Here is a 10,422-nt window from a genome sequence, read left to right as displayed (position 1 = left end):
ATGCATCAACTAGTTGAGAAAATTCTTCTCAACTTGTCTGAGCCAGGAGTTGATGCCAAAGATCTGGCGGAGAGCCACTGTGGTTGCTTTGCCAAAACCAAAGAAGCCCATTGATGACCCTAGGCGCTACCGCCCTATTTCGCTACTGTGTGTACCATACAAGATCCTGGAACATCTAGCTAGACTCGATCCAGTGGTTGGCCCCCAGCTACCTGAAGAGCAAGCTTGCTTCCGTCGGGGACACTAGCACCCACCAAGTAGTGAAGCTGACCATTGACATCAAAGACGGTTTTGAAAAGAGCAAAAAGGCGGAAGTGATCCTGGTTGACCTCAAACTTTTTCAAAAGATCCCTGACAAGCACATGGTACGATTCCTCCCTAACATATTGCCAAAAGCGGACCTTTGTGCTGAAGACCAGCGACGGACAATGCAGCCGACCTTTGCCACCTAAGAAATTGGAGTGCCACAGGGATCTCGCCTATGCTCTTTAATATTTACATAAGTAACATCCCAAAAATCAAGTCCTGCCAGTACAGCTATGCTGATAACCTTGCATTGGTCCACTCTCACAAAAGCTGGTTGGAGGAAACACAACTGCAATAGCTCTACTAGTGGAATACTTAAGAACATGGAGACTTAAAATGAATCTGGCCAAGACGACTCTCACACCTGTCCAATTGAACTACAGGGAATCCAAACGCCAACTGTCTGTCTGCCTCAATGGGACTCCACTTCCACATAATCCTTCCACCACATTCCTGGGAGTGGAGCTCGATCGGCAGCTTACATATAAACATCATGCCGAATCTCTGTGACAAACTTTCAGCATGAAACAACCTGCTGAGATGCCTGGACGGGTCATCCTGGGGTGCGAGCACTCCCACACTCCATGGAAGCTCCCTTATTTAAAGCACTGCCAAATATTCTACACAAGTGTGGTGCCGCAAAGCACTGAACTACTGATTGGTATGCAGGATAGTCGTTTCACTAAACAAACGGGGCAACAACACCACCACCCTATTCTCTACTACCCCCAGGGCACACACACACACACAGGGGCATAAATAGGGAGACGCCAATCCTAAAACTTTGAACTGAAGAAGCCTTTTGGATTAAAGGTGAAAGATCTTCAACATAAAGCATGCATGTCGCATTTGTCTTTAATACATGGTTTTTACCACATTAGCTTTTTCTGCTATGTAAAGCAAATGAGTGCATGCTCCCTTTCTTGACATGAGCCGTGTCGTTTGTGTCTAATAAGTCTGTGATAAAGCCTAACACAAAAATCCATCACTGTTGGTTAATTACTAATATTTTTTAAATAATTTTGCCAATAATTTAACATCAGTGGCAATATTTTCAAAAAGCTTAAAAAGGAGACATTTTGCTTTTTTTCACAATTTAAAACAGCTTCAAGTTTGTCACGTTTTGTCAAAAACCCAAAGGATCAAGAATTACCACATACCCCATTATCTACAGTGGTTACGTATTCAGACCCCCTTAAATTTTTCACTCTTTATGTTGCATTTAAGTTCATTTTTTTCTCATTATTGCACACAAAGCACCCCATATTGATGAAAAAAAAATAATTGAAAATTTTGTAGACTAAAAATGAAAAACTGAAATATCACACAGCCATAAGTATTCATACCCTTTGCTGTCAGACATTTAACTCGGGTGCTGTCCATTTCTTCTGATCATCCTTGAGATGGCTCTACACTTTCATTGGAGTACAGCTGTGTTTGATTATACTGATTGGACTTGATTAGGAAAGCCACACACCTATTTATATGACCGAACTTACAGCTCACAGTGCATGTCAGAGCCAAGGAGAATCATGAGGTCAAATGAACTGCCTGAAGAGCTCAGAGACAGAATTGTGGCAAGGCACAGATCTGGCCAAGGTTACAAAAAAATGTATGCTGCACTTAAGGTTCCCAAGAGCACAGCGGCCTCCATGATCCTTAAATGGAAGACGTTTGGGACGACCAGAAACCTTCCTAGAGCTGGCCGTTCGGCCAAACTGAGCAATCGGGGGAGAATAGCCTTGGTGAGCGAGGTAAAGAAGAACCCAAAGATCACTGTGGCAGAGCTCCACAGATGCAGTCGGGAGATGGGAGAATGTTCTAGAAAGTCAACCATCACTGCAGCCCTACACCAATCGGGGCTTTATGGCAGAGTGGCCTGACGGAAGCCTCTCCTCAGTGCAAGACACGTGGAGTTTGCTAAAAAAAATACCCAAAGGACTCCAAGATGGTGAGAAATAAGATTATCTGGTCTGATTAGACCAATATAGAACTGTTTGGCCTTAATTCTAAGTGGTATGTGTGGAGAAAACCAGGTACTGCTCATCACCTATCCAATACAGTCCCCAACAGTGAAGCATGGTGGTGGCAGCATCATGTTGTGGGGGTGTTTTTCAGCTGCAGGGACAGGACGATTGCAATCGAAGGACAGATTAATGTGGTCAAGTACAAGGATATCCTGGACGAAAACCTTCTCCAGAGTGCTCAGGACCTCAGACTGGGCCAAAGGTTCCCCTTTCAACAAGACAATGACCCTAAGCACACAGCTAAAATAACGAAGGAGTTCCTTCAGAACAACTCAGTGACTGTTCTTGAATGGCCCAGCCAGAGCCCTGACTTAAACCCAATTGAGCATCTATGGAGAGATCTGAACATAATCCAACCTGACATAACTGGAGAAAATTTGCAGAGAGGAATGGCAGAGGATCCCAAAATCCAGGTGTGAAAAACATAAAAAGACTCGTAGCTGTATTAGCTCAAAAGGTTGCTTCTACTAAATACTGAGCAAAGGGTCTGAATACTTACTTACTGAATACTCTGGCTGTGTGATATTTGAATATGGGGTGCTGTTTGTACATTGAGGGGAAAAAAATGAACACATGATTTTAGCAAACGGCTGCAATATAACAGAGTGAAAAATTTAAAGGGGGCCGGAATACTTTCCGTACCCACTTTAAGTGTCACGAAGTGTAGTCTTTTCTGCCTTATATATTTCGGAACCAATGCAAAGTATGTTTTTGTTACCATGACAACCAGGGGCAGAGACAAACAGCTTCGACTTCAGCAAAATTGATTCTATTAAATAAATGCATGGCGGCCGACTGGTTAAAGCGTCAGCCTCACAGTTCTGAGGACCCGGGTTCAAATCCCCGGCCCCGCCTGTGTGGAGTTAGCATGTTCTCCCCGTGCCTGCGTGGGTTTTCTCCGGGCACTCCGGTTTCCTCCCACATCCCAAAAACATGCATTAATTGAAGACTCTAAATTGCCCGTGGGCATGACTGTGAGTGCGAATGGTTGTTTGTTTCTTTGTGCCCTGCGATTGGCTGGCAACCAGTTCAGGGTGTACCCCGCCTCCTGCCCGATGACAGCTGGGATAGGCTCCAGCACGCCCGCGACCCTAGTGAGGAGAAGCGGCTCAGAAAATGGATGGATGGAAATAAATGCATGTCATGTCGAAATATTATTTAAAAATATTTAGTAAATATTTGAACAACATTTAGTAGTATACAAGCTGATTTAAGTTAATTTGTATGAAACAGGTCTGAAGTGTGTGTTGAGTTTAAAATCAAGCAGGTTATAGAAGCCGGTGAGGTGTAGACATTAGGTGCTGCTAACATGCAGCCCAGCTGCATTTTGTTTGCACTTTGCACAAACAAATCATATGCATGTGAACTGCAATTATTGTTCTGTTATTATTTGTTATCTATCATTGTCATATCGCGATATGTCCTTAAAAGATCATATTGCCCACCTCTTAATTTTGTTTGGCTAGTAGAACTGCATTTTAAACTACATCACGTATTAGGTTAACCTTTTCATGGTGGTGGCACTCATGTAGCAACAGCAAAAAAGGTGCCAAAGATAGAGTACAATTTTAATTGCCATTCAAGGATCTCGTTTGATGTGCATCCCGCTTCTGTGACGCACAAAAAGGGGATGCATGAAGCATCTTCATTCTGCATGTAGAGCCATGGTTTAAGACCTGCACTACTTATGTCTGTCTGTCTGTCTGTGTGTGTGTGCGCGCGCGTGCGTTGGTGAAGAGCTTCCACACAATGAATCAAAATATGAATCCTTGCTGCTAGCCAATCAGAGGCAGAGTAGGACAGGTTATCGTTCCATACAATGGACACGTTTTTTCTGGATTTGATGAATTTTCTTTGTTGTGGTAACGCGCCGCTCACGACGGCAGCAAGCCACTGGCAGAACGTAGATGCACACAACTGGGAACATGTTTATTACATTCGCTAGCCTGAGAGCTAACAAGCTAGCAAGCTAAGGGCTGGCGCTAAAAAGCTCACTCAACCGCGTGATATTAAAACATCAGTGCTCTGAGTTGTTTGTGTGTGTTCCCACATAACACACACACAAATATGGGAAAGTTAACTTTATAAACCATAACCACTTCAGCAACCCCATTTTGTGAGTCATTGGATTGACAGGTGGTCTCACATCACAGTCCAGCAGCTCGAGGGAGGGCCTTATTTTATAATTCATCCTTTATTTAACCAAGTACAAGCTTCTTGAGAGATAAAATTTCTCTATCAAAAGTCAAGAGGCAGCAGAAATTATAGAGTAGATAACACGACAACATTCATACAATAAATAAAGACTAAAAAATATTGATATTGATATTAAAATGTGAGATCCTGCCCCCAGTGGAGGAGTTCAAGTATCTTGGGGTCTTGTTCACGATTGAGGGAAGAATGGAACGGGAGATCCACAGGCGGATCGGTGCAGCGTCTCCAGTGATGCGGACTTTGTATCGATCCGTTGTGGTAAAGGAGCTAAGCCGAAAGCCGAAGCTCTCGATTTACCGGTCGATCTACGATCCTACCCTCACCTGTGGTCACGAGCTGTGGGTCGTGACCGAAAGAACAAGATCCCGGATACAAGCGGCCAAAATGAGTTTCCTTCGCAGGGTGTAGGCTCGCCCTTAGAGATAGGGTGAGAAGCTCTGTCATCCGGGAGGATCTCAGAGTAGAGCCGTTGCTCCTCCACATCGAGAGGAGCCAGATGAGGTGGCTGGGGCGTCTGATTCGGATGCCTCCCGGACCCCTCCCTGGTGAGGTGTTCCGGGCACGTCCCACCGGGAGGAGAACCCGGGGACGACCCAGGACACGCTGGAGAGACTACATCCTTCGGCTGGACTGGGAACGCCTGAGGATCCCCCGGAAGAGATGGATGAAGTGACTGGGGAGAGGGAAGTCTGGGCGTTCCTGCTAAAGCTACTGCCCCCGCAACCTGACCTCGGAGAAGCGGAAGAAGATGGATGGATGGATGGATCATGGCAGGTTGAAACATAATATATTGAGAGAGCGCAAGAGCAGTGGATAACAAAAATACCATACAAATAAAAATCTACAAAATAGCGTGCCGCATAGCAACAACCGTCATATAGCGGAGGATTACTATATCTGTACTCCGTGATGATAAGTTGCAGGGACTCATTGTTTCCAGACGTGCATCCTGGGACTCACGCAGTCTCAAGTGTAAAGTGATCTATGCCATTTATGATATGCTGTCAAATGCTCTGATGTCATACAGACCAAATCTGAATGTATTTTTTCTTCAATACGTCACTTTTTTTCCTCTATTCAAACCACAACTGACAGCTTGAAATGAAAATAAAAAGGTTATTCAATATTACCTTTTGGAAGAGCTGCGGCGGGGCATCAACTTGACCTTCAATTTTCTTTGTTACATCTGAAAAATATATTGGGACAAGTCACTACTAGAACTGATGGCTAAATAATGGGAAGATAATAACTAACTGCTGTATTGCAGCTGACATGACGTGATTATGTAGTTACAGACTTCAAATTAGTAGTGTAGCGAGTACGCATTGACACACAAGGTGGCACCGGCAACCCCCGGCCCCCAACCCACAAAACTGAATAAACTGCATTCTTCCAAGCCGCCCCACTGTGCAAGACGGCCACAAGGATGCCTGGTTTATGTCACCCGGACCTTAAACTAATTAACAGTTACCCAAGAAGCCTGGGCTTCCAGTCATCAAAGACCCCCGTTGGTGCGCAGGCCCAAGATACCGACCAAATGTTTGGAAAATCCGCTGGTCATAGCATGCCAAGATAAAAGTTCAAAGAACCATTTGCAGCGTTGAAATGCATGCAAGATCCACTGGTAACACTGCTGGAAGGTGGACGACATCCGCTGGTGGTAGAGAGTTACTGCAAACCTGGGGACTCGCATTCTTAAGTTTTTTTTTAACCAAAGATAAATGTCTGCTTTGATATTTTACAAACTCTCCAGAAATATTCCAAATGTATGCCTTGATGTCTGTGTCGTGTCAGCTTTACAGGTCCAGCTGCAAGACTTTGAGAACTGTTCTTCTTGATTTGAAGCCAAACAGTACGAAATGTTGTATTGCACAATAAGCAGTTGATTTGCCAAGACGAAAGTTTAAACAATCATTCTATATGCTTGATCTATGAGTAAGAGTACAAAGTTGGGAGTATTTTATATTAATATATTTTACACCATTTTTATGGCTAAATTGTAGACCAAAATTCAAGTCGATGAGTGTAGTCTTCTCCAGTTTCCCCGTCTCTTAGACACACCTCTTGGGTATTTAACCGATGACTCCCGCCTCCTCTGGCTTTTGGTTCTCTCTTCCTACTGCCTAACATCGGAGGGATGTTTGCCGCCCTTCCCCTTTTCTTTGTTCGAACACACGGTTCGGCCAGCGGGAACCTGGGATGGAGACTTGGCTTCCCGGCCTACGTGGGTCACCGCTAGGCAATCAGAGCAGCTGCTACAAAAAGTACGTATGCCTAGTTTCTTTCTATTACTATTATTTGTGTTTTCTTTTTGTAGTTAGAACCCTCTGTATTGTTTCCTTGTAGTTTTCCCTGTAGATTTCATGAAATGTTCTATAAAATTCCACTGCCTGTATTGTTTTAGTGTGTTTGAGTTACAACAATAAACAGCTGTCATCTCAGCCGTGGCCCAATGGTTAAGATCATCGCCTGCCACCGTGGAGGACCTAGGTTAAAAAAAAAACCCCGACTGGACCATCCGCCAACATCCCCTGGACTCACGGCTGTGGTGTCCTTGAGCAAGACACTGATACCCCGAAATGCTCCCCGGGCGCTTCAGCTGCCCCCTGCTCCAGTGTGTTCCACTAACATGTGTATGTGTTCACTGTGATGGGTTAAATGCAGAGAACAAATTTCGTGTGCATGCATGCATGTTCATGACAATAAAAGATGATTCTTCTTCTTCTTCTTCTTATTTCGTCCGTGTAGCAGCTTTCTAGATTATGAGACTGATCAAGGTTTTTCGTCCCTTTTCTGAAAATTTGCTCATAAAAAGAGACGTGAAGCCCCTTTTCGAGACAAAGATAGGTTGATTATAACATTAAACGTAAATCGAACTAAACTGAAAGTAACGCATGGGTTCACTTCCGGCGTATTGTTTGTCCAAAATTAATTACGTTTTTAGTCAAAATCAATATACGCCACAGTAGTTTGACAATCTTCCTTCAGTTGACACATTGTATTCACAGAACAAAAGAACAACAATCAATACATGTGAACGGAAATTTTATATTACACTACTCCTGAACATTTCAGTTTCTAAAGGTAGATCAGTGATTGCTACCAATTAAGATGTGGCACATTAGTGTGCTACGTGGATCACCATTTAACAACATTTCCCTTAATTGATCTAAAAAAAATAAATTTTTGGACGTTAATTTACCCTTCCTTGAGCTGTCACCTTATTTTGGTGGAGGGGTTTGTGTGTCCCAGTGATCCTAGGAGCTAAGTTGTCTGGGGTTTTATGCCTCTGGCAGGGTCACCCATGGCAAACAGGGAACAGACAAAGCACAGCTAAAAGACCACCTATGATGAGTAAATTGACGGAATCACGTTTTCCCTCAGCGGCATGGTGGTTGGTTGGTTGGTTCGTAAATGTGCTTCAAAGTTCTGAGGACCCAGGTTCAAATTCGGCCACGTCTGTGTGGAATTTTCATGTTCTCCCCGTGCCTGCGTGGGTTTTCGCCAGGTACTTCGGTTTCCTCCTACATCCCAAAAACATGCATGGTAGGTTAATTGAAGACTAAATCATACACAGGTGTGAATGTGAGCGAGAATAGTTGTTTGTTATATATGCCCTGCGATTGGTTGGCAACCAGTTCAGGGTGTACCCCGCCTTTTCTCCCAGAGTTAGCTAGGATAGGCTCCAGCACCCCCATGACCCTATTGAGGATAAGTGGTATGGAAAATAGCTGATTGGATGGATGTTTGCCCTTGCCCGGACACGGGTCACCGGGGCAACCCCTCTGAAGCCAGGCCTGGGGATGGGGTTCGAAGGCGAACACCTGGTGGGCTGGGTCTGCACCCATGGGCACAGCCAAAAAGGGTAACACGGGTCTCCCTTCTCATTGGCTCACCACAGTGTGAGTTGGGCGGTGGCCGGAGGCAGTTGGAGTATATTTTACTCCTCGAAGTATTCTTTCGATCTAGCTAGCACACTGCTGGCACCAGTAAACATATTCATATTTCCATCTCTATCCTTAAATCACCCTAACCTTCTGGACATCCTTCCCATCTCTATCCCTCTGTCTGGCCAGTCTGTATAGATCCTTTTCTCCTTCTTTAGTGTCCAACCTGCCATACATGTCATCATATGCCTCTTCTTTGGCCTTTGCCACCTCTACCTTTGCCCTGTGTCGCATCTCAATGTATTCCTTTCGCCTCTCCTCGGTCCTCTCAGCGTCCCACTACTTAGCTAACCTTTTTCCTTGTATGATTTCCTGTACTGTGAGGTTCCACCACCAAGTCTCCTTCTCTCCTTTCCTGCCAGAAGATACACCAAGTACTCTCCTGCCTGCCTCTCTGATCACCTTGGCTGCAGTGGTCCAGTCTTCTGGAAGCTCCTCCTGTCCACCGAGAGCCTGTCTCACCTCTTCCCAAAAAGATGCACAACACTCGTCCTGTCTCAGCTTCCACCACATGGTTCTCTTCTCTGCCTTTGTCTTCCTAATCTTCCTCCCCACCACCAGAGTCATCTTACACACCACCATCCTATGCTGTCCTATGCTGTGACCTACAAGAGCGGAGGTAGAAGCACGCAGGTGGATTATATCATGTGGAGACGAGGTTACCGACTGTAAGGTAGTGGTAGGGGAGAGTGTGGCGAGACAGCATAGGATGGTGGTGTGTAAGATGACTGTAGGTCACCCTATGTTCGTGCCTCTTCTGGAAAAAAGTGTTCACTCCAGCCATTTGCATCCTTGTTGCAAAGTCTACCACCATCTGTCCCTCCAAGTTCCTTTCCTGGATGCCGTACTTACCCATCACTTCGTCATCACCCCTATTACCTTCACCAACATGTCCATTACAATCTGCACCAATTACGACTCTCTCTCTGTCTGGGATGCTCAGAACTACTTTGTCTAGCTCCTTCCATAATTTCTCTTTCACCTCTAGGTCACATCCTACCTGTGGGGCATAGCCACTAATCACATTACACATAACACCCTCAACATCAAGTTTCAGCCTCATCACTCGATCTGATACTCTTTTCACCTCCAAGACATTCTTAGCCAACTCTCTTTTAAAATAACCCCGACTGCATTTCTCTTCCCATCTACACCATGGTAAAATAATTTAAATCCTGCCCCTAAACTTCTCGCCTTACTGCCTTTCCACCTGTTCTCCTGCACACACAATATATCAACCTTTCTCCTAATCATCATGTCAACCAACTCCTGAGATCTTTCCGTAATAGTCCCAACATTCAAAGTCCCCACATTCAGTTCTAGGCTCTGTGCTTTCCTCTTCTCTTTCTGCCGAAGAACCCGCTTTCCACCACTTCTTCGACTTCGACCCACCGTAGCTGAATTTCCAACAACGCCCTGCAGGTTGACGCCGCCGGTGGCGGACGTTGTTAACCCGGGCCACGACCGATCCGGTATGGAATTCTTTGGATGAACGCTCATATTTGTTTGGCAAAGTTTTAAGACGGATGCCCTTCCTGACGCAACCCTCTGCATTTATCCGGGCTTGGGACCGGCCTACAGTTTGCACTGACTTGTGCCCCCCATAGGGCTGCATTCTTAAAGTTAAAGTAATTAAAAGTTATGAATAAGAAAAAAAATAAAGCAACTGAGTGCACCGCTTCATTGGTTTTCTCTCAGAAGAAACAAAAAAAGTCCAAACGTCGAGGGGTGTAACTCCTCATAACCCTATTCCACATACCAAAAACAAACCACACTAGTACTAACCCTTTACTTAAACGTCTCTGAGGTTTAAGTAAATTCCAAAGGACTTACTTTTCCCTTCCATTGTAAGATGATGGCTAAATATTATGCACCAGAACTTGGTTCAATAGTTAAACCATCTGGCATTTATCCATGAAGGCTGACAT

The 10,422-nt window shown here is 44.8% G+C and overlaps 1 protein-coding gene across 2 annotated transcripts in view; it reads right to left on the bottom strand.

The window, feature by feature from the left end:
• Window positions 1-10,422, bottom strand: part of mbtd1 (mbt domain containing 1) — an 88,763-nt gene that overhangs the window by 56,165 nt on the left and 22,176 nt on the right. For both annotated transcript variants that reach the window (XM_061756019.1, XM_061756020.1), the window contains exon 2: window positions 5,678-5,733. In XM_061756019.1, the coding sequence (XP_061612003.1) occupies window positions 5,678-5,733 (56 nt within the window). The remainder of the gene's footprint in view (window positions 1-5,677; window positions 5,734-10,422) is intronic.

The sequence above is a fragment of the Phyllopteryx taeniolatus genome, chromosome 19, assembly GCF_024500385.1.
Source record: "Phyllopteryx taeniolatus isolate TA_2022b chromosome 19, UOR_Ptae_1.2, whole genome shotgun sequence".
In the NCBI taxonomy this organism is placed as follows: Eukaryota; Metazoa; Chordata; class Actinopteri; order Syngnathiformes; family Syngnathidae; genus Phyllopteryx; species Phyllopteryx taeniolatus.
Note: the sequence above shows the minus strand (reverse complement) of the source record. Positions and strands in the feature narration are given on the sequence as shown.